Source organism: Cuculus canorus, chromosome 30 (genome assembly GCF_017976375.1).
Source record: "Cuculus canorus isolate bCucCan1 chromosome 30, bCucCan1.pri, whole genome shotgun sequence".
Taxonomy (NCBI): domain Eukaryota; kingdom Metazoa; phylum Chordata; class Aves; order Cuculiformes; family Cuculidae; genus Cuculus; species Cuculus canorus.
This window is the reverse complement of record NC_071430.1, coordinates 30,223-53,677: the sequence shown is the minus strand read 5'-3', so window position 1 is coordinate 53,677 and position 23,455 is coordinate 30,223. Positions and strand designations below refer to the sequence as shown.

The 23,455-nt window shown below is 50.3% G+C and overlaps 1 protein-coding gene across 3 annotated transcripts; it reads right to left on the bottom strand.

Annotated features, from left to right (window-relative positions):
• Positions 1–1,321: 1,321 nt before the first annotated feature.
• On the bottom strand, positions 1,322–23,203 carry GMIP (GEM interacting protein). 3 transcript variants are annotated; one of them, XM_054051924.1, is made up of 22 exons: positions 23,147–23,202; positions 22,969–23,056; positions 18,921–19,014; positions 18,729–18,843; positions 17,743–17,806; positions 16,820–16,945; positions 15,950–16,014; positions 14,965–15,075; positions 14,669–14,749; positions 14,024–14,212; positions 13,092–13,229; positions 11,722–11,912; positions 10,144–10,256; positions 9,474–9,560; positions 9,251–9,349; positions 9,026–9,165; positions 7,955–8,143; positions 7,745–7,882; positions 7,458–7,654; positions 6,222–6,516; positions 4,241–4,361; positions 1,325–3,506 (listed from the first exon to the last, which is right to left on the bottom strand). In XM_054051924.1, the coding sequence occupies exons 2-22, from the start codon at positions 22,988–22,990 to the stop codon at positions 3,010–3,012; spliced, it is 3,072 nt and encodes a 1,023-aa protein (XP_053907899.1). In that variant the 5' UTR covers positions 22,991–23,056; positions 23,147–23,202; the 3' UTR covers positions 1,325–3,009. The 3 variants fall into 3 exon arrangements, 2 of the variants coding, with proteins under 2 accessions (XP_053907900.1, XP_053907899.1); XR_008447441.1 differs by lacking the exon at positions 1,325–3,506 and having other exon boundaries at positions 6,017–6,516; positions 22,969–23,203; XM_054051925.1 differs by lacking the exons at positions 18,921–19,014; positions 22,969–23,056; positions 23,147–23,202 and having other exon boundaries at positions 1,322–3,506; positions 16,820–16,940; positions 18,729–18,791.
• Between the last annotated feature and the right edge of the window lie 252 nt (positions 23,204–23,455).

Genomic DNA, 23,455 nt, shown 5'->3' with positions numbered 1-23,455 from the left:
GATCTTGGGGAGAAATACTTTGCTGTGAGGGTGGGGAGGCCCTGGCCTGGGTTGTCCAAAGCAGTGGTGGCTGCTCCATCCCTGGAGGTATTGAAGGCCAGGCTGGATGGGGCTTGGAGCAACCTGTTCCAGTGGGAGGTGTCCCCATGGCAGGGGGTGGAACTGGATGGGCTTTAAGATCCCTTCCAACCCAACCATTCAAGGATTCTGTGATCTTTAACAAAACCGAGCCGAGCTAAGGGTTTTCTCCATCTCAGATGCAGGGGTTTGGCTGATGGCAAATTCATCCTCCTGGTTGACTCGCTCTCCCTCTCCCCTACCGTTATAGGTACCATCACCCCCCGTGTGCACAAAGCCAAGACTACAAAACGCGCTGGGGCAGGAAGGGAGAGGAGAAGAAAACAAAAGCTGTTTGTCTGCAGCAGCGTGAACTCCCAGCAAGACGCGCAGAGAAGCTCACTTTTCACTGCCTCATCTGATCTGCTGATTGAGCGTCGGGAGACGGCTTTCAAAATAAAACAAACCAGGAATGTGAGAATACTGATGGAGTTGACACACTGTGGTATTCCAGATGTGTTCAAGCCAGTGGACAAGGTAGGGGTAGGAATCATCTCCAACACCACACACAGCTGCTGAGCCACCCGCTATGGTGCGGGAGAACCAAACAGCTCAGGAGAAGGAATAGAAGTAAGTTTGAAGCCTACAGGTAGGATGGTGAGGTAGAACCCAACAACCTGAGCTGGTCCTCAGTGATAACCAAAGAAGGAAGATCCTACAGAAGGGAACATTAGTGCCGCTCACTCGTAGGGCTGGAACCTTCCAGAAAGTTGTGTCTAAGCCTCAAGAAGACAATGTTTATGGTTTATAAACCCATTCTTGACTCAGAGAAAGGCTGTTCCTACCTGCTCGCATACATCCAGGAACCCCTTGCTCCTCACGAGCACTGCTCTAAGGTGTGCTTGCATCCACGCTACGCAGAGCTTGGCTCCCCGTGAGCACAGATGTCCCAGGGGTTCCTCAAGGCCATGGACACCCTGAGAGGCTCCTCAAAGCAGGTGGCAGGTAACTCCTAAAGGGGCCCCTGATCTACGAAACAACTTCTGGCCACGCTACTTGAAGTTTGGATTGGTTTTAATGACAAACACAGACTCCACCACATCTCCCAAAGCACAGCCAGACAACTGAAGATTTCTTACCTTTAAGAAGATGGAGCGTGCAAGACATAAAGGCTCCTAGAAAAAGCCTACGCTTGGGAAAGCAGCAATAATACCACCAAAGACCCATATTCATCCACCAAAGCCTCAGGTGATCCTGGCTGCTCACCCCCACCTTCCACCAGGTGGAAGTGTATTCCAGGGGTGCTGGTCCAAAGGTGAAGGAAGAAGAAGTGCTAATGGTTCAAAAGGAAACACCTGGGAATAATTCCCTTTCCAGCTGGTAAATAGCCTGAAGTCTCGTTTTCTTGCAAGGGCTCAGTCTGGGGCCTGTTCTAAGGAATACCCATCAGGTATGTTTTAATCTCCTCGCTTACCTTCTCCAGTTTGCTAATAAATAACAGCATGGGCCAAACCTGACACAGATTGCCCAGAGAAGTCATGGATGTCCTGTCCCAGGGGGTGTTGAAGGCCAGGTTGGATGGGGCTTGGAGCAACCTGATTCAGTGGGAGGTGTCCCTGCCCATGGCAGGGGGTGGAACTGGATGGGCTTTGAGGTCCCTTCCAACCCAAACCATCCTATGATTTGTTCTCTGTAGTTTGCTCTAAGGTCTCTCTGCAGTGTACTCTTCTCTAGGCTGAACAACCCCAACTCTCCCGGCTTGTCCTCAGACGAGAGGTTCTCCTGCCCTTGGATCATCTCCGTGGCCTCCTTTGGACTCGCTCCAATAGCTCCACGTCCTTCCTGTGCTGAGGACTCCAGAACTGGACCCAGAATCCTTTCCCTTGTCCTGCTCATCCCATGGTTTTGGATGCATTTCAGATTATGGTTTGGCTTCCTGGGCTGCGAGAACAATGTTGCCGACTCCTGTGGAGCTTCTCCTCCCCCAGCACCCCAGGTCCTTCTCTCCAGGGCTATTCCCAATCCATTTAATTCCTGTGAGCAAGGGTTACCTTTGCTTTAGAGAGACCCGAGTGCACTTTGTTCTTCTAATAACAGCCTGGCAGTGTTTACTTAAGGCTTCCCTATTCACATGCCGCAAATACAGGAGAAGCTCATAATTAAACACCCAGTAATTTATTACAGATGTAAAAGATAATTTAGTATTCAAGAACTCAAAGCGCCACATTAACAATTATACATTGCTCCAGAGATGTGAATTCCCTTTAGCCTGAACTGTACAAGGGCTAAGATTGAATCCTTAGCATTTCTTCGACAACTTTATCTTTTGGTCCTCTTCCTTAGACGAGACAGAAAATATTTGTGACATCGGTAGTTGAAGCTGATTGGGGAAAAGGGTTTTCTTTTAGCGTTTAACTCTGGCGCCTTCATGTGTCTCCCAGTGTCTCTGCAGCTGCTGGCAACCACTGCAATCTGCCCTAATCCAGAGGATTTTATGCCATCGGCTGAATTTCATGCCGTATCCACTACCAAACACCAAGGAAAGGTCACCTGGAAAAGTCGTGGCTGCCTCATCCCTGGAGCTGTGCAAAGCTGGGTTTGATGGGGTTTGGAGCAACCTGATCCCGCGGGAGGTGTCCCTGCCCATGGCTGGGGGTTGGAGCTGGATGGGCCTTCCAACCCAAACCATTCCATGATTTCTCCAACTCAAGAAGTGAATTGTATCTACCCTGGTGACTTTATTTCTTCCACCTCCTTGTGGGTTTGTTAATGAATGAAAAGCAACTTCTGGGTTAGCTCAGAGCCTGCAGGGAGTTCCCAGCAGGTGCCTGTGCTCCAGCCTGCATGGTGGGGATGGGATTCTTACTCCACCGCTATTCCTTTGTCCAGCAGGGTGGGATTTCTGTCCTATCTCCCTTCCCATTGCCATTATCTGGTTCATTCCAGGGGGTTCTATAAATACGTCCCTGGGCTGAGGTCCTCTGCTTTCTCAGCAGATCCTGCGCTCTCCAGAGAAGGCTCAAGGGATGCAGAAGCATCATCAACTTTAAACTTTGAGACAATCCTGGCAGTTTCCTGAGTGATCTCAAAATGTTTGAGCTGCTGCCTCCCTCCCACGCGCTGCCTGAGGGTGCCAGTGTCGGTCAAGCTGTTCCTGCTCCGAGAGCTCTCCTCCAGGCCATCCTTCATCGTGGAGCTGCTGTCGGTAGCGTTGCCTTCTGCACCAGCCTCAGTTGCCACATTGGCTAAAGCGGTAGTCCTCAAGGGCAAATTGGGAGACCTGGGAATGACTGGTTTTGGTTTCGCCTGTATCCGAATGTATTTTACGGGCTGTCGGCTGAAATGGGATCTCGGCTGGGTTCTTGAGATTGTGTCGGAATCGCCATCTGCCTGTTCCTGCACAGAGTCCTCCAGGTCCTCTCCCTCAGAGCTGATGCTCGTAGTCTTCTCTGAATGAAAAAATCAGTTATCTTAGAACAGCGAGACAATTACAACAAATTATTTTGGCCGCTGACTTCTTTTCATAGGTCATAGAATGGTTTAGGTTGAAAAGGTCTTTAAAGATCATCCAGTTCCAACCCTCTATCATGTTTTGGTTTTTTGGGGTTTTTTTTTTCCGTTAGAAAGGATTGGGAAACCCTCCTGCATTCACAAACTAAACAACCTCCCTCCAACAGCTTCGTTAATCAAGAACCATCACAAGATGTACATAAGATGCCCCATCCCTGGAGGTTGGATGGGGCTTGGAGCAACCTGATCCAGGGAGAGGTGTCCCTACCCATGGCAAGGGGTGGAACTGGATGGGCTTTGAAGTCCCTTCCAACCCAAACCATTCCATGATTCTATATGGATTTGAAAGAGGTATAAGATATCAATCAAGCTTATATTTTTAAAGCTGTCCTTAAAATTAAAGCCAGAAGAGCCGGTAGGGGACTGTGGACCCAAGAGCTGAGGTGGCAGTGGGGAGAAGCCCTTCCTGAGAACAGCAGACAATGTTCTCAAGCTTTCACGTGAGCTATGTAGTGGTTGCTCCACGATAGGTTAGTGCAGAAACACCAAGCAGAGACACCAAGAGGGCCCAGCAGAGCTTCCTCTGACGCCTAATGGAGAGGCAGGAGGTGTGAAAACCAGCAAACACGGTGCAAGAGAACCTACACCACCATCCCATCACCGCTTTATTTACCTAAAGTCGCTGCTCTTAGCAGGCTGTGGGCTCCCTCCAGAGGCGACTCGTTGGTGGCTTCCCTGGAAGATGAGTTATCAGACACGCATTCCACATTTAAACTGTGCTTGGAGGAGAAACTCTGTGGGAAAAAGGCACGAGCGTGTTTAGATAGGGCTGTTATTTGACATAAAAATACCTTCAACTCCCACTTTACTCCAACCTCTGTTGGAGCCAATGGATGGAGGCGATGGCTGGAGCTGAAACAAACTGGATTTGTCTTAGATGAACCCTTGGGGGATGGAGAAGGAATTTCCAGAAGGAAAACACGGGGCAGAAAATTATAGTTCAGGATCTGCCAACATCCATGCTGGAAGATGACAAGCATCACAAATGACCGGGAATAGCTCCCCTGTGAGGACAGGTTGGGAGAATCGGGGTTGTTCAGCCTGGAGAAGAGAAGGCTGCAAGGAGACCTCAGAGCAGCTTCCAGTATGGAAAGGGGCTCCAGGAAAGCTGGGGAGGGGCTCTTGATCAGGGAGGGCAGGGATAGGATAAGGGAATGGTTTTGAGCTGAAAGAGGGGAGATTGAGATGAGATCTTGGGGGGAAATGTTTTGTTGTGAGGGTGGGGAGGCCCTGGCCCAGGGTTGCCTGGAGAAGTGGTGGCTGCTCCATCCCTGGAGGTGTTGAAGGCCAGGTTGGATGGGGTTTGGAGCAACCTGATCCTGTGGGAGATGTCGCTGCCCATGGCAGGGGGTGGAACTGGATGGGCTTTGAGGTCCATTCCAACCCAAACCATTCCATGATTCCATGAATCCATCCCATTTGTTAACTGGTCACACACAAGGCCACTGTGTTTCTCAAACCATGAGATTTTTAGCCAAACTGCAGTTGTTTGTCTTAAAATGAGGCTCCAGCAGCAAAAGCAAAGGGTGACCACTCAACCAACGGCACCGTTCCTACGCTATGAAGATCATTTAAGCCATCATGTTAAGATAAAATGTGTGCTGGAGGTGTTCGAGCCCAGGCTGGATGGAGCTTGGAGCAACCTGATCCAGTGGAAGAGGGGTGGAACTGGGTGGGCTTTGAGGTCCCTTCCAACTGAAACCATTTCATGGTTTCTGCACATAGGAAGTGACTTTATTTCAACTTTAACTATAGTTATTCCAAGTCCTGCTTCCTCGGCAAGGTGGGCCCATAGATACAGTGACTGCAGACCAAGTCTTGCGCAGAATACCCCAAAACAGGAGGCTTTTGAGTATTCTGAGTCCATGAACACAGATCTCACTCCCTTTGGCTTAACTTTAGGGAAGTTGTTTCCTCTTTTTTGCTCAACAAACTGCCAGGAAAGGGAAAAATAACCCACCATGACCCAGATCAGGGATACTACGCACATTTCTGTCTTTAAAGTGATGTAAAATAGGTGGTGGAATGTTAGAGGAAAGAGCCATGAGGGTTGGGAAGGGTGTAGAATTGGGAAGGATGCAGAACAGGGAAGGACATAGAATTTGGAAGGATGCAGAACTGGAAATGACGCACAACCGGGAAGGATGCACAGCCAGGAAGAACGCAGAGCGCTCAGCAGCAGGAGCAGGAAAAACAGGATCCATGGCTAGTGCTCATGGATCCAGCAGAGCCCCGTGGGGTTGCACTGAGGGATCTGCTGGGGTGTAAGGGGACAAAGCTGCTTCCAACGTTGTAGAGCTCTTTATGGAGAGAAACAGCCGCATCCCAAGGGATTCAGTCTGGAGAACCCACAATTCTTCAGATCTAAACCATGGAGCAAACCCCCTACCCGAGTGGGCTGAGAAGCTGCTGGGTCATCTGTAGCTTCTCATTTTGTCCTGTTTCTCCCACTCCAGCAGGGTCTCTGCTCCTTCCTCTTGGAATAACCCTCTGATAGGAAACAGGTTTATCTGTGCAAGTTCTCTTTAATAGCTACTCCACCTTCCTCTCTACAGCAGTGTCAGTAAGCCCAGATCAGCGTCTGGGACCTCTACCTCTAGCATTATGGTCTGGGCTGGGTTTGGGCTTTGAAGTCCTTCATCTTCCTCTGGTGATGCTTCTTGCGAAGGATTTTCACATCCGAGGGATAAGGATGAAGGGAGGTCATCCATCCCAAAGACCCTTTCGTAGTTTTGAATGAGAAACTCCACCAGCTGGGCTTGATACCCAGAGTCAACAAGGCAGGACATCGAGACATCGCTCCCTGAGCCTGGCCGGATCAGAGTTGGCCCAAATATTATGCCCAAGTTGTTTGGGGACATCTTGTTCTCTTCGTATTTCTCTGCCACCCTGGGGGAGGGAAACAGGACTGTTAAGGTCTTCCCAAACGCATTGGATACACTGATGGAACACAGGAAACCCCCACTTCCCAGTGGAGAGAAAGTCCATTGTTCACGCGGAAGAGAGCTCTGGTCTGTGCAGGGAAACTCGGGATGGTGCGGCCCTGGTGGAGGTGGCTGTTGGTGGTGACCTGCCTTCAGTGCTGGGTGAAAGAGGCTCAATTCTTTTGATTTATGGAATCATTTAGGTTGGAAAAGACCTTTGAGATCATCGAGTCCAACTCTTAACCCAACACTGCCAATTCTACCACCAAACCAGGCCCCGCCGCATCTCCAGTGCTTTTAAATCCCTCCAGGGATGGGGTCTCAACCCCTTCCCTGTACAGCTGCTTCCAATACTTGACAAGCCTTTCCATGAAGGAATTCTTCCTGATATCCAACCTAAACTTCCCCTGGGACAACTTCAGGCCATTTCCTCTCATGCCATTGCTTGTTCCTTGGGAGAAGAGCCCACCATAACCTCCTTTCTGGGAGCTGAGCAGAGCAATGAGGTCTCCCCTCAGCCTCCTCTTCTCCAGGATAAACGGCCCCAGGACTGTCAGCTGTCCCCACAACCCCTTTCCAGCTCCATTCCCCTTCTCTGGACACTCTCCAGCCCCTTAATGTCTTGGCCTCTTGCTCTGCACTTTATGAAGCGTTAACGGTAAGGACCTTCTGGTCTTTCTTTGTCATTAAGGCTTTCTCTTAAGTGCTGCAAGATTGTCCATTCCATCAATGATTTTTTCACCCTCCTCAACTGCCTGCTGGGTTCTCCCATGTCCAGGAACCCCCGATGCTCTTCCTGACGCACACAGTGCTTCACCAGCTGCTCCTCCAGCAGTGAGGTCCCAACAGGGACCTCCTGGGATTGGACCTGACACAAACCAGCATGACAATCGGCGCGCTCCTCACCTGTACAAGTGGGCAATAAGGTGCCGCAAGGTGTTGTAGTTGCTTCCAGGCAGTTTGCTCAGCAAGTCCTTCATGCTCTGGATGGGATCAGAAGGGAAACCTGCACAGTCTGACTTTTCATCCCCAGGTTTCTGTAAATCTTTGGCAAGCGCGATGAGGTCATTATAGAGGTGGGACAGCATCACCGGTGCCAAAAGCTGCAGAAAGAGAGGAGGGAAACAGCAAGTTACTTCATCCTGTTGACCGAGGACCAAGGAATGATCTCCCAGCAGAGATTTGGGACCCACCTCCTTCAGGAAATGCTTCAGGACCCCAGTGATGTCATGCGGGGAGTGCTCAGAGAGCTCCACCAGGCTCCTTCCATTCTCGAAAGCCTGGCACAGCTTTTCCACGCGGGCTTTGGATCCACTTATCCGATAGATCCCCTGCGTGGGTCAGAAGAGGAGAGGTCAGTTGAGATACAGGGAAGACCAAATCCAGAATAATTGACTTCTCACCTGCACTCCAAGGGCACGGGCTTCAATTTCCGATGTGCATTTCACCACTATGAAGGGAACTTCCTCTGGGAAGTCTCGAGGGACCTGGGTGAAGTCAATGCCAAAAAGAGGTACTCGGTTCGGCAGCTTCTTGTGGCCGCAGGTGATGAGCAGGTTCTCAAGACATTTCTTGTGGCAGGCCAGGCAGCACTGAAACAGTAGAACTGCCCCAGTTATGGTCTGGTTGTGGTCCAGCACTGTGGCTGTGGCTGAATTTGGAGAACTTCTCCTGTTCCCTCAACCACCAAAGTCCCACCAATCCCAAGAATCATAGAATCATGGAACCATTTAGGTTGGAAAAGACCTCTAAGCTTATCCAGTCCAGCTGTCAGCCCACGAAACCATGTCCCCAAATGCCACAGCTCCATGTTTTTTGAATCCTTCCAGCGATGGAGATTCCACCACTGCCCTGAGCAGCTGCTTCCAAGGCTTCACCACACTTTCAGGAGAGGAATGTTTCCCAATATCCAACCTAAACCTCACTTGGCACAGCTTGAAGTCATTTCCTCTTATCCTGTGACTCATTCTTCAGGAAACAAGCATAGCACCCACCTCACCACAATATCCTTCCCGGGAGATGCTCAGAGCGATGAGATCTGCCCTCAGCTTCCTCTTCTCCAGGCTAAACAGCCCCAGGGCCCTCAGATGCTCCCAGAGCCCCTGAGCTCCAGACCCTTCCCGGCTCCATTCCTTCCTCTGAATGTGCTCCAGCCCCTCAATGTCCCTCTTGGAGTGAGGAACCCAATACTGAACACCAGTGCTGAGTCTAATGGGATCATCCTTTCCCTACTCCTGCTGGCCACCATGGCTGATCCAAGCCAAGATGTTGTTGACCTTCTTGGCCACTTGAGTGTGGTTTCAGGCAAGTGGTGGCTGGTGGTTTGCTCAAGGACAGAAAACCATGCTCCATGTAATGCAGAGGGGGGACAGAAAGCACAGGAGTTTGCAGTGGAGCCCCTCATTCCCGTAGACCTTAAGTGAGATGACAGTCACTCCAGACTCCCATCTGCAACGACATCTTCTAACCCTCACCTCCTCACACTCAAAACCGCTGACCATGAAGGTGTCACATTCCCTGCATTTGGATGGTCCTCGCAGCTTCCAAAGCCGGTGGGTCTGTGCTGCACTGGAGAGGAGGATGTTCTTAAAGTGTTGCTGGGAGGTACTGTTTTCTGCAGAAACAGCATTAAAATATGAAAAGAGACCAATACGTAAGCACGGTTTCCACCTTACGAGTTAAGTACGACTGGGGCTCACCGGTCTCAAAAGTTTGCAAGGAATCTCTCTCTTCAAAATCATCTGAGGAGGACATGGTGCCAGTGGATGGAGCCTTCAACAATTTCCTATCAGAGTGTCCTTGGGAAGAGAGAAAATATAAATCGCTGTTCTTGTCCTCGTGATGCACAATGTGGGTTAGTGTAGAATTTATTTCCATGTTAGGCTTCTTGATGATGTTAGGAAAGAGTTTCTGGAGTCTCACCTGGGCTAGAAGTGGGAGAGTCCAGGGACCGGGATTCACAGCTCCCTCCAAGGCTTTCAGTGTCACTGCAGAAGGATTTGTTTGCACCTAGAATCATTTGGAAAAGACCTTTGGGGTCATTGAATCCAACCGTATCTGCCACTGCTAAACCATATCCTTGAGCACCTCATCCACCCATCTTTTAAATCCTTCAAGGGATGATGACTCAACCGCATCCCTGGGCAGCCTCTGCCAGTGTCTGACAAACTTTTCAGTGAAGACTTTGTTCCTGATGTCTATTCTAAACCTCCCCTGGCATGACCTTAGGCCATTCTCCACCTGTAGAAAGTAGAGACAGTGACAGACCTTCCTGAGCACTCTTGGGTTGCTTCAGCACGGGGTTGAGCTCCAAACTGAGCTCCCAATCCATAAATACTCGCCAATATCTTCTCTGAGGCTGAGTAAAGCCTCAAGCATTGCCCTAAGACTTGGAGAACTTCATCCACCTCATTGGCTCCTACTCTAAATGCCTGATTGAGGGAGGTGTTCAAGACCAGGTTGGATGGTAACCTGATCCAATGGAAGGTGCCCCTTCCAGTTCCATGGCAGGGAGGTGGAACTGGATGGGCTTTGAGGTCCTTTCCAAAACAAACCATTTTGTGATTCATTAAATTCAGTGTACTCTGTTCACCATTCATGGAGAACTGCTTTCTGGATGTCTCCTCTGGAGTGTTCCCATCCTGTGCTGTGGAAGATGGTCCAGTGTAATGCAAAGCCATCTTCTTCTTGCTGCTTGGAGGGGATCTGAGATGGGATTGCAAAGAATTTTCCGTCAGAGAAGAATAAGGGACAATATTGCATCACAGAGGGGCATACGGGTACCTGAGACAAAGCATCAGGTAGCTTGCGAGTGTAAAGTGGGTTCTCAAAGAGGCTAATAAATACCTGCACAAAACTAGGAAAAAGAGGATTTATTCAATAGAATTCCACTCTTTCTGTCCACAGGAGATAAGAGTGACCAAATCTTTGGCAAATTATAGAAAGAACGACAGGGATATGGTGCAAATCTTCTACCGTGCTTCTCATAGAATCATGGAATGGATTGGGTTGGAAGGGACATCAAAGCCCATCCATTTCCAACCCCTTGCCATGGGCAGGGACACCTCCCACTGGATCAGGGGCTCCAAGCCCCATCCAACCAGGTCTTCAACACCTCCAGGGATGGGTAAGCCACCACTTCTCTGGGCAACCTGGGCCAGAGCTTCACCAGCCTCACAGGAAAACATTTCTCCCCAAGATCTCACATCAATCTCCCCTCTTCCAGCTCAAAACTGTTCCCCTCGTCCTATCTCTGCCCTCCCTGATCAACAGCCCCTCCCAGCTTTCCTGGAGCCCCTTTCCTACTGGAAGCTGCTCTAAGGTTTCCCTGGAGCCTTTTCTTCTCCGGGCTGAACAACGCTAACTTTCTCAGCCTCTCCTTGGACAGGCGGTTCTCCAGCCCATGGATCATCTCTGTGGCCTTCTCCGGCCTCACTCCACCAGCTCCCTGTCCTTCTTGTGCTGAGGACTCCAGAACTGGACCCAAGGCTCCAGATTTGGTCTCCCCAGAGCAGAGCAGAGGGGCAGAATCCCCTCCCTCACTCTGCTGATCCTGCTGCTTTGGATGCAGCCCATTATCTGATTCCCTTCCCCCCAGCTCCTTCACTCCATCTTTTTTCCCCATCTGTTATCCCAACTGCAGTGTTTCCCTCTGCAACTGCCAGAGCTCCCCAGGCAGATGTTTCTCCAGCCCTTGGATCATCTTCATGGCATCCTCTGGACTCCATGTCCTTTGTTTTCCTGATGTTCCACGCTGGCACAGGCTGCCAACAGAAGTCATGGCTGTCCCATCCCTGGAGGCGTTCAAGGCCAGGTTGAATGGGGCTTGGAGCAACCACATCCAGTGGGAGGTGTCCCTGCCTCTGGCATGGGGTTGGAACTGGATGATCTTTAAAGTCACTTCTGACCCAAACCATTCCATGATTCTGTGTTGGTCCTGTGCTCAGTAGAAGGAGCTGAGCGCATCGTTAGGGATCTGTACTTCATTAACGGAACTACCCAGAGAGAAAATATCTTGACACCCTCCAGTGGTGGCTTTGCAGGTGTTCACAACCAGAACGCTGCAGCGTTGTCAATCACATCATCGCTGTGTGTTAAGCATTTTCGTTCTCTGCGCTCTTTAACTCTGACCTTTCAGCTAGGGTGGAAACTTTCTACTTTCTAATTTTACCTCTGCCCTCCGGTAGCGAACGGCTCAAATTCAAACACTTCCATAGGGATGTCTTTCTTCTGCAGAGCCTGAATGAACTCCAGGTACCTCTCACCCGCTTTGTAGGGCTTGCAGACCTCTGACAGGTACTGGTATCCCACTGGGACCTGTTCTGACTGGGTCTGGCGTTGCTTGAACATCCTTAACGTGACCTTACAGGGAAAGAAAAAAGACAAGAATCATCACTGGTGAAAGCCCAGGTGCTTTTTCCGACCTTGGATCTCAGAGGTCTTCACCAATCCAGGTTTCGTGTTACTCAAACTCAGTTTGACTGAGTTAAAGCCCAGGTTGGAAGGGGCTTCGAGCAACCTGATCCAGTGGGAGGTGTCCCTGCCCATGGCAGGGGAGGTGGAACCGGACGGGCTTTGAGGTCCCTTCCAACACAAACCGTTCCATGATCTTATGATTTTTCTTTCCTCCCCAGACTTTCTCTATGGATATCTCTGTCCTCAAAGCAGTCGTACAGGCTCAGAGAAGAGCGGCTGGAAAGATGCTTTACAGAAGAGGACCCGGGACTGTTGGTCAACAGATGCTGAACATGAGCCAGCAGTGGCCCAGGTGGCCAAAAAGGCCGATGGTACCCTGGCTTGGATCAGCCATTGTGTGGCCAACAGGAGTAGGGAATGGATTGTCCCCCTCTGCTTGGCACTGGTAAGGCTGCACCTTGAATTCCAGGTTCGGTTTTGGGTCCATCACTCCAAGAGGGACATTGAAGTGCTGGAGCTCATCCGGAGAAGGGAACGGAGCTGCGAAGGGTCTGGAGCCCAGGGGTTCTGAGAGCAGCTGAGGGCCCTGAGGCTGTTTAGTCTGGAGAAGAAGAAGCTGAGTGGAGACTTTATTGCTCTGAGCATCTCCCAGGAAGGAGTTTGTGGTAAGGTGGGTGCTGGGCTCTTCTCCCAAGGAACAAGCAACGGGACAAGAGGAGATGGCCTCAAGTTTTGCCATGGAAGGTTTAGGTTGGATATTGTGGAAAATTCCTTCACTGACAGAGTGGTGAAGCCTTGGGAGCAGCTGCGCAGGGAAGTGGTAGAGTCTCCTTCCCTGGAGGGCTTCAAAGAATGTGGAGTTGTGGCACTCGGGAACATGGTTTGGGGATGCTGGGCTGGTGGTTGGACAGAATGAGCTTAAAGGTCTTTTCCAACCTGAATGATTCTGTGATTATATGATAATTGAAAATAGACTTAAACATCTGTAAGGTGTTGATAGCAAAGCAATGTCTAAGTTCGGCTGCTTGAGAAGAGTCTGTTCGTGTTCAGCCATGAAATGGTGAAGAGCCTGGAGGTCTTATCCATGCAAAAGGGTTTAGAGGACAAATTAAAGATTACACATACCCACGTCAGGACCTCATCCCCTTGGTAAATGAGCTTCCTAATATGGGAGACGATCCGTGCTCGCACTTTCTCCAGTTCTTGTCGCCGAAAGTTGGCGTCATTGATGCACATCTTGTACAAAGCTTCTGCTTCCTGAGCCTGTGCATGGTCAGAAATGGAACAAAGGAGGAGAAAGTCACATGGGGAAGTGTGGCTGGAAAGTTACCTGGTTGAAAAGGACCTGGTCAACAGCTGCTGAACGTGAGCCAGCAGTGGCCAAGGTGGCCAAGAAGGCCAACAGCATCCTGGCTTGAATCAGCCATGGAGGTGGCCAGCAGGAGTAGGGAAGGGATTGTCTCCCTGGAGTCAGCACTGGTGAGGCTGCACCTGGAATCCCGGGTTCCGTTTTGGGCCCCAAGAGGGACATTGAGGGGCTGGAGCATGTCTGGAGAGGGGAACGGAGCTGGGAAGGGTCTGGAGCCCAGGGGTTCTGGGAGCAGCTGAGGGATGTGAGGCTGGTGAAGAAGAGGCTGAGGGAAGATCTCATTGCTCTCCACAACTACCAAAAAGGAGATTGTGGTGAGGTAGATGCTGGGCTCTTCTCCCAAGGAACAAGTGATGGGACAAGAGGAAATGGACTCAAGTTGTGCTAGGGGAGGTTTAAGTTGGCTGTTGGGGAAAAGGCTCGTATTGGAAGAGTGGTGAAGCCTTGGAAGTGGCTGTGCAGGGCAGTGGTGGAGTCTCCGTCCCTGGAAGGCTTCAAAAACTGTGGAGGTGTGGCACTTGGGGACATTGTTTAGTAGACATGGTGGTATTGTGTTGATAGTTGGAGAGAATGATCTTAAAGGTCTTTTCCAACCTCTACGATCCCATGGTCCTATGAACCTAGGCTATCGCTGAGAAGATATGGTAACACAGCATGTGGGGTTGGCTGCCTTTTCCAAACTCATCACCTTGGCTTGTGCCTCCTCACAGGACCGGCGTCTCTTCTCCAGCTGCTTGTTGGCACTGCCGGGGTTGGTGATGGCAATGCTCTGGTATTCATCCTCAGCCTTGGCACTCAAGTGCTTTGCTTTCTCCAGCTCCTCGCAGCGCTGGATGTATTGCAGGCGAGACTTGCGCAGGGATGACAAGGATTCATTCTGGAATAGGAAAAGGAACAGGTTTTGGAGGCTTGGTGAGGCAGCAGGAGGAACAAGTCACAGCAGTGCTCTGTTTGGGAGGAAAGTTTGCGGCCATGGCACTTCAAGACATGGTTTGATGGGCTGGGGTTGTTGGGCTGACGGTTGGACTAGATGATCCGAGAGGTCTTTTCCAACTGTAATGATTCCATGATCCTATGATTCCACGAAAGCACCTGGCTTCCGGTTCCAATGGATATTATCATCCAAAGGGACATCGTATCTTTTGTCCCACTCTCCCCAAAGTTCAGAAGCTCTAAGAGATCGTTATCCTCCTCTGGACATGCTCCAGCAGCTCAATTTCTGTCTTGTACTGAAATTCAATGCTAGGACGCCTATTATATTTCCTAAACATTTCCTTTCTGTGTTGCAAGCCATGAGCAGTGTGAAGGTCAAGCCCATCTGTTGACCACTCACCATCCTCTTTTGCTCCTTTGTCCACTGATCCTTGAATTCTTTCCTCCATTTCTCAATTTCATTCTTCTTGGCTGCCAGAGGCTGTAGAGTAAGAAAAGTTAGGGGCAGCAGCAGTTCCTCAGGAGGCAGGAAAGGGTATCTGACAGATGAGGGCATAGAATTAAGAGAGCAAATCTTGCAAGATCCCTCCTTTTCCTTGAAATGTGTTGTGTGTGTTTCCCTTCTCTCTTCCCTTCCACCCCCTCAGACCAAGATAAATCCTTCCTTTTAGATCTCTGTGATGTCCAGCCCAGTACCTGGTAGAATTCCTTTTGTTGGAGCAATGCTACAGTCTCAGTAGCTGAATTCCCAACCTTTATGTCGTGTTCCAGAACCATTGTGTAGAGTGCCCGAAGAGGCATGTTGTGCTGCAGAGACCAAAAAAGCTGATATAGAATCATAGAATCGTGGAGTGGTTTGGGTTGGAAGGGATCTTAAAGCCCATCTGGTTGCAACCCCCTGCTACGGTCAGGGACACCTTCCACTGGATTAGGGTGCTCCAAGCCCCATCCAACCTGGCCTTCAGCACCTCTAGAGATGGGATTTAGGGTATTCTGGCTGACAGCAAGCTGACCACGAGCCAACAGTGTGCCCTGGTAGCCAACCATGTCCTGGGGTGCACCCAGCAGAGCATTGCCAGCCAGTCAAGGGAAGGGATTGTCCTACTCTGCTACGCACTGGTGCTGCCCCACCTTGACCACTGGGTGTAGCTTTGGACAAAAAGGACCTAAAGCTACTGGAAAATGTCCAGAGGTGGGCACAAAGTTAGTGAAGACCTTAGAGAGGAAGCCATATAAGGAGTGGCTGAAATCACCTGCTCTTTTCAGCCTGGAGAAGAAGAGACTGAGGGGAGACCTCATTGCGATCTACAGCTTTCTTACACAGGGAGGAAGAGGAGTTGACGCTAAGCTCTTCTCTCTGGACCCAAGGGAATGGCAGGAAGATGTATCAGGACAGGGTCAAATTGGACAATAGGTAAAGATCCTTCACCCAGAGAGTGGTGGAGCACTGGAACAGCTCCCCAGGGAAGCATTCAGGGTGCCAAGCCTGACAATATTCAAGAAGCACTTCGCTAACGCCCTTAGACACACGCTGTGAATGTTGGGGTTGTCCTGTGCAGGGACAGGAGTTGGCTTGATGATCCTTGTAGGTCCCTTCCAACTAAGGACATTCTATGATTCCCTCCTTCTCCTCCAGAGGGAACCCCATGCAGTGAGGTGAGAACATCGCTGGGATCCGCACCTGTTGGCAGATGGCATTTCGTCCTGATTCTGCGATCTTCATCATCCCTTTGGCAAACTCCGTCTCTGGAAAAGAGCAGGGGAGATTGGACACCAGAGTCATGGTTGCAGAGGTGGGTTTGTCAAAGCCTGAGCCTGTTCCGGTCACTTAGGATCACCCAGGGAAGGAAATCTGACTCCATGTCTTTATCTTTGGGCAAAAGCAACAAATAGCATTGGTGTTTGGTCACTTTTTTTGCTCACAACTGTTTGGTTTTGGGTAAGATTGAAATAAAAGAGCTACAGAAAAGTGGGTGCCCTGCTGGTTCAGAGCCTGGACTCATAGAGTTGTGGGATGATGGAATGGTTTTTGTTGGAAGGGACCCCAAAGCCCATCCAGTTCCAACTCCTGCCATGGGTAGGGACATCTCCCACTGGATCAGGTTGCTCCAAGCCCCATCCAGCCTGGCCTTCAACACCTCCAGGGATGAAGTAGCCACCACTGCTCTGGGCAACCTGGGCCAGGACCTCCCTGCTCTCACAGGAGAACATTTCTCCAAAAGATCTCACCTCAATCCGCCCCCTTTCAGCTCAAAACCATTCCCCTTGTCCTGTCCCTGCACTCCCTGGTCAAGAGCCCCTCCCAGCTTTCCTGGAGCCCTTTTCCTACTGGAACCTTCTCTAAGGTCTCCCTAAGGTCTCCCTGGAGCCTTTTCTTCTCCAGGCTGAATAATCTCAACTCTCTCAGCCTGTCCTCATACAGGAGGTGCTCCAGCCCTCGTATCATCTCCATGCCACTTCTGGACTCGCTCCACCAGCTCCATGTCCTTTCTGTGCTGAGGACTCCAGAAGTGGACCACCTCTCCAGCCCGTCCAGGTCCAGATGACTCACCGTAACTCAGGCGCTTTTCAATCCAGCTGAGCAGCTCTTTGACGTATTTACACCACATTTTGGCATATTCAAGGGCTGCATCGATGCCACCTTCACATTTTATCAGCATTTCATCTGCCTCCTGAGCTACAACAGAATAAATTCAGATGCAGATCAGCTCTGGATGATGGGTAGAGGCTCCCCAGGGGCAAAATTTGAGTCTCAAGGGCTGGTGCTATGAAATATTTGGATAACAGCCACAAATAAGGTCTTTCACTGGACAACGTCATTGATGTCTCCTTCATGGTGACCCCATGCTGTCCTACCCATGGAACTACACAACCTCCAGGCAAATTCTACCTCTATACTCCTCCAACACCCCATTTTAATTAAACATTTATGTTTAATTGGTTTTGAAAACCAAAAGTGAGGACCTGTTGGGTTTCTGGGGAGTTGCAGGAAGGATTCTTGCTCCTTGCTGGAACCTAATACAGATCCATTGCACTGCAGTGAGTCCAGTCCAACCCTTAACCCAACACTGCCAACTCCACCACCTAACAAGGTCCCTCAGCCCCACATCTCCATGACTTCTAAAAGCCTACAGGGATGGGCACTCAGCTCCCTCCCTGGGCAACCAGTTCCAGCACTTGGCAACCCTTTGGGCAAAGGAATTTTTCCCCGTATCCAATCTAAACCTCTCCTGGTGCAACTTGAGGCCATTTTGTCTTGAGAAAGATGTTAAACAGAAGAAGACCCAACACTGAGCCCTGGAGAACACCACTTGTGCCCAGCTGCCGATGAGATGGAAGTTCATTCCCCACCACTCTTTGGGCCCAGCCATCCAGCCAGCTCATCCGTGTCCCTGGGAGGCTGCCAGGACCATTCACAGGTGATAGACCAAGTGTCCTCATGTCACCTTCTCAATCTATAATTAGTGGTGTTACCTGTTAGCTCTGCCTGTGCTTGCTTGTCCGAGCTCGTTTTGCTCTTACAGAAACTTTCGTTCAACTGTGGGGCAAAGAAGAGGAAAATGGTGAAGGAAAACTGAGAAATTGGGAGAGTTTTTAACAATGACCAAGCGGAGCCCTGGTTTTGGCCAGGAAAGCAACCTAGTGCAAATAAATCATGGAATCACAGAATGGTTTGGGTTGGAAGGGACCTCAAAGCCCATCTCGTTCCACCCCCTGCCATGGGCAGGGACACCTCCCACTGGATCAGGTTGCTCCAAGCCCCATCCAACCTGGCCTTCAACACCTCCAGGGATGGGGCAGCCACCACTGCTTTCAACAACCTGGGCCAGGGCCTCCCCACCCTCACAGGAAAAGATTCCTCCCTAAAATCTCATCTCAATCTCCCCTCTTTCAGCTCAAAACCGTTCCCCTCGTCCTGTCCCTGCACTCCCTGATCAAAAGTCCCTCCCCAGCTTTCCTGGAGCCCCTTTCCATACTGGAAGCTGCTCTAAGATCTCCCTTCAGCCTTCTCTTCTCCAGGCTGAACACCCCCAACTCTCCCAGCCTCTCCTCAGATGGGAGGTGCATCAGCCCTCGCATCATCTCCGTGGCCTCCTCTGGCCTTGCTCCAACAACTCCATGTTCTTCCTCTGCTCAGGTCTACAGAGGTGGATGTGGGGCTCCAGGTTTGGTCTCTCCAGAGCACAGCAGAGGGGCAGAATCCCCTCCCTTGTCCTGCTGGTCTCACTGGTTTGGATGCAGCCCTGGATAACGTTGGCTCTTGTATCCTGAGATTTATCGGAGTGACATGGCATAGAATCTTCCAGAGGCAGAAACGGGGAAGGAATGCGGCCATCAAGCAGAGAGATCAAGGCTGGGAAAAGGCTGCAAGCCTGAATGCTGGCAGCTCTCATTTTTCTACATCACCCAATACCCAACTTTATGACATAGAATTTAATAATATGAACTCAAGCTCTTACATTTTGGTCATGGACATCAATAATTTCTTTCTTTCCTATCGGAACGACCTCTCTTTCTGCAGGTAGGTCTGGGTTGTCCGTGCTATCAGCATCCCCAATGAACATATCAACCATCCTGGGTAATGAAAAAGAACACAGTTAAAGAAATGAGGGAGAAGACCCAGGAAAGCTCTGCCCCATTTCTCTACGTACGCATTTCCAATTGAGATTTCTATGGCATCCAGGCTCCGGAATATCTCACTGTATCGTTTCCGGTTCTCAGGTGTCCTCTCTTGATTGTTGAGACCTGGAAACATCATAGAATCATCACAGAATCATTTAAGTTGGAAGAGACCTTTATGATCATCAAATCCAACCCTCAACCCAACACTGCCAACTCCACCATCAAACCGTGTCCATAAGCACCACATAGAGAATCATAGAATCATGGAATGATTTGGGTTGAAAGGGACCTCAAAGCCCATCCAGTTCCAACCCCTGCCATGGGCAGGGACACCTCCCACTGGATGTGGTTGCTCCAAGTCCCATCAAGCCTGGCCTCCAACACCTCCAGGGATGGGAGACCCACCACTGCTCTGGGTAACCTGGGCCAGGGCCTCCCCACCTTCACAGCAAAACATTCCTCCCTAAAATCTCATCCCGATCTCCCCTCTTTCAGCTCAAAACAGTTCCCCTTGCCCTGTCCCTGCACTCCCTGGTCAAGCTTTCCTCAGCTTTCCTGGAGTCTGTTTCCACCCTGGAAGCTTCTCTAAGGTCTCCCTGGAGCCTTCTCCAGGCTGAACAAGGCCAACTCTTCCATCTTGCCCTCAGACAGGAGGTGCTCCAGCCCTCACAGCATCTCCATGGCCTCTCTTGGACTTGCTCCACCAGCTCCCTGTCCTTCCTGTGCTGAGGACTCCAGAACTGGATGTGGGCCTCCAGGTTTGGTCTCCACAGAGCAGAGGAGAGGGGCAAAATCCCCTCCCTCACCCTGCTGGTCCCACAGCTTTGGATCCAGCCCAGGACACCTTTGGGCTTTCCAGGATGTGAGTGTGCTTTGCCATCTCACATGGAGCTCCCTCTCCCCCAGCACTCCCAGTCCTTCTCCTCAGGGCTGCTCCTAATCCATTCTCCACCCAGCCTGGGATTGTGCTTGGGATTGCCTTGACCCCAGTGCATGACCTTGCCCTTGGCTTTGTTGAACCTCATGAATTTCACAGTTCCACCTCTCCAGCCTGTCCGTGTCTCCCTGGATGCCATCCCTTCCCTCCAGCATGTCAACCACACCACTCCAAACTTGCTGATGGTGCCCTCCATCCCACCGTCCACATCTGTGAGAAAGATGAGTGGGCATGAGAAGTCTAACACGGGCTCGTCCCTGCTCAAGGGGCAATGCTCTCCTGCCACGCTTCTTGGCGAGATCGCAGCGTATTCTGCCCACAGTTGCAGGTGGAGTCGAGCAAATGCATTTTATATGGAGTGACCAATGCTGTGAGCCTCACTTTCCAACCCTGCAGGCGTTTGTGATTTTGGGGCTGAAACTAAAATTAACTCAGGCTGAAAGTTGCTGCGAAAAAAAAAAAAACAAAAGGAAAGATGGTTTCAAATATGAAACTGGGCACAATGGGTAAAAAATACAAAACCCAAAAGATGACTTCACTCTTCTTTGTCCTTTTGACATTCCATGAAACAGGATGTGGTTGACCTAAATCTAGAGTTGCTTCACTGGTCGTTGTGTTTTTGACAGCGAGCAGCAAGTAGACACATGTGTTGCTCAATGGTGCTTGGTAGAAAGGTCTGTTTGTATCTCTTGTAGCTATATCCAGGCCTCACAGAATCATAGAATCATGGAATGGTTTGGATCAGAAGGGACCTCAAAACCCATCCAGTTCCACCCCTGTGTCATAGGCAGGGACACCTTCCACTGGATGAGGGGCTCCAAGCCCCATCCAACCTGGCCTTCAACACCTCCAGGGGTGGGGAAGCCACCACTGCTCTGGGGAACCTGGGCCAGGGCCTCCCCACCCTCACAGCAAAACATTTCTCCCCAAGATCTTAGACCACACCACCAGGCTGGTTGGACTGAGGAAGGGATGCAACAGCACCAAGGACCCAAGCACCACTAAAGCAACCCAGCACCCATTCTGCTTAACTGTGCTAAATCAGCATTTCCCACGCAATCGGTGACCCCAACGGGGCTGTTCACCAAACATCTCATCCTGGAAGAGAGACGGGTCATTCCTAATCCAAGACAAACCCAAGACAGGCTAATTTAATTGGAATCCTAAAGACGTGGGGCAGACGGACGTCTTTCATTTCCCTTGTTTACCGCGAGCAGAGAGTTGTACAACAGGAAACAGTGACTCAACCTCAGCAGCATCGGTGGGGGTGAAGTATAATGTTCTGCTTTCCAAAGCTGCTCTTGCGAGGCACCAGGAGATAGGCAAGACCCAAACCTCAGGTTCTAGCAAGTCTTTTGCTTCATCTCACTGAGATAATATTGTATTTAATACCCATAAAGGATGGAAGGTGGAGAAATTGGACACAAAATAGTTCCCTGGCGTGGCCGTATTTGGTGGTGTCAGCAGCATGCTCGCAAATTTGAACATCTGCTTCCCCATACTCAGCCCCAGAAGGACACCCGTTTGTCCCATAGTTTTCTGAGTGGCTTTTTGGCACATGGAGGGCTGAGCCAAGTGATTTCTGTGACTCATATGTATCTCATCAAGGAAATTAATTGACAGCTGTGTCCTGGGCTTCATCCAAAGCAGTGGGACCGGCAGGGCAAGGGAGGGGATTGTGCCCCTCTGCTCCACTCTGGGGAGACCTCACCAGGAGCTCTGCATCCAGTTCTGGAGTCCTCAGCACAGGAAGGACATGGAGTTGGATCAGGTTCTTCCACTGGATAAGGTGGCTCAAAGCATCGTCCGGTCTGGCCTTGAACACCTCCAGGGATGGAGCATCCACAACTTCTCTGGGCAAGCTAAGAACCTCCAAGACATGTTTTATCTTAACCTGATGGCTTAATTGATCTTCACGGTGTAGAAATGTTGCTATTGGTCAAGCGATCGCCCTTTGCTTTGCCACTGGAATCTCATTTTAAGGTAAATAGCTGCAGTCTGGCCAAAAAAGTCATGGTTTGAGGAACGCGTTGACCTTTTGTGTCACCAGTTAAAGTGAGAGATTCATAGAATCAGGGAATGGTTTGGTTTGGGAGGAAACTTAAAGAACATCCAGTTCCATCCCTCTGCCATGGGCGGGGACACTTCCACCGGATCAGGTTGCTCATAGCCTCATCTAACCTGGTCTTGAACACCTTCAGGGGAAATAATCCAAGTTCTTTGACAACAGTTTTGGAAAACCCACGACCACCTCCCATCTATGGCTCAGCTTTCTTCTCCTCTTCCTCCTTCAGTGAAACAAAGGCCTCTGAATTGACAAATCAGCTCAGTTTCGAGGAGGTCGGAACATCTACCACCCAGTGCCATCACCCACAACTGACAGGAAACCCCACGCGAGGTCAGAGGCCTGAAATAGCAGCAGGTATTAACAGGGGGATTAACACAATGCGCCAAGGGAGGGATGGAGAATTTCCAGTTCCACATCGATTCATTCAAAAAGGAAGCGTGAAGGCTACAAACATTCCTGAGCTGTCAGAGAGCAGAAACCGACTGCAGGTGCATTGGTTTACAAGATAAAAATGAGGCGATCACCAGTGTTAGAGGAAAACATTGGTAAAAGAGACTTGACTCGATAGATAGAAGAAGCTGCAGCTCTTGCATAATAAACCTTCCTTTTTAAGGAAGAGAAGTACAGCTCCACTAAACCTCTGGCTGTTTGGTTCTTCAATATTAAGACTGAGGAACTGTTAGCAATGGTAGGAAGAATTTAGACAGGTGGTGACGCACAGCAGATCATAGAATCATGGAACGGTTTGGGATGGAAGGACCTTAAAGCCTATACATTTCCACGACACCTCCCACAAGATCTGGTTGCTCCAAGCCCTATCCAACCCTGCCTTCAACACCTCCAGGCATGGGACAGCCACCACTTCTCTGAGCACCGATGCATCAAACAATTTCATCTAGTAGAGACCTGAACCTTTGGGATCTTCACGGAAACCCCAATTTGAGGAATTTACGGCTCTTTCCTAGCACCCACATTTCCTCCGTGGCTCATGGGCTGTCCCGCATCACAGCTCACACCACGCCCGAAAGCTTTACGTGACAAAGAGTACAAAAGCTTGTTTCAAATCACATACCGCTCGGTACAGGGTCTCCCATGACGAAATCTTCAGTGATTTGGTCAGAAAGTGGCAGAATCCCAAATTACCCAGCTTGGAATCAAAGCTGAATTAGGTAGAACACAAAGTCCTGATCAGATCAGGCATGAAGGAACCATCCAGCGGTCCATGATAGCTGTGTGTGAAGGAGACCTGCCTGAAACAACCAACCGGAGCACCCAGCGATGCAGGCGGCTGCTGGAGCCAAATCTGTTTCCTGCAGACAAGCTTCCGCGACGGCAGCAGCAAGCAGCCCGCATCGGGTTGACCATGCAATTTGCATAACTCTTGGTAAATAGCAAAGACGGAGCCGTTTCTGAGTTCTCCTGGCTTCAGCACTTGCCGGCATCGCAGCAGCCCCAATGTTTTCATCCTGGAGAGCACTCTCTGCTTCCTAAGGAACACCCTTGCTTCCAAATATAGATTCATGGAATTGTTAAGGTTGGAAAAGACCTCAGTTCATCCC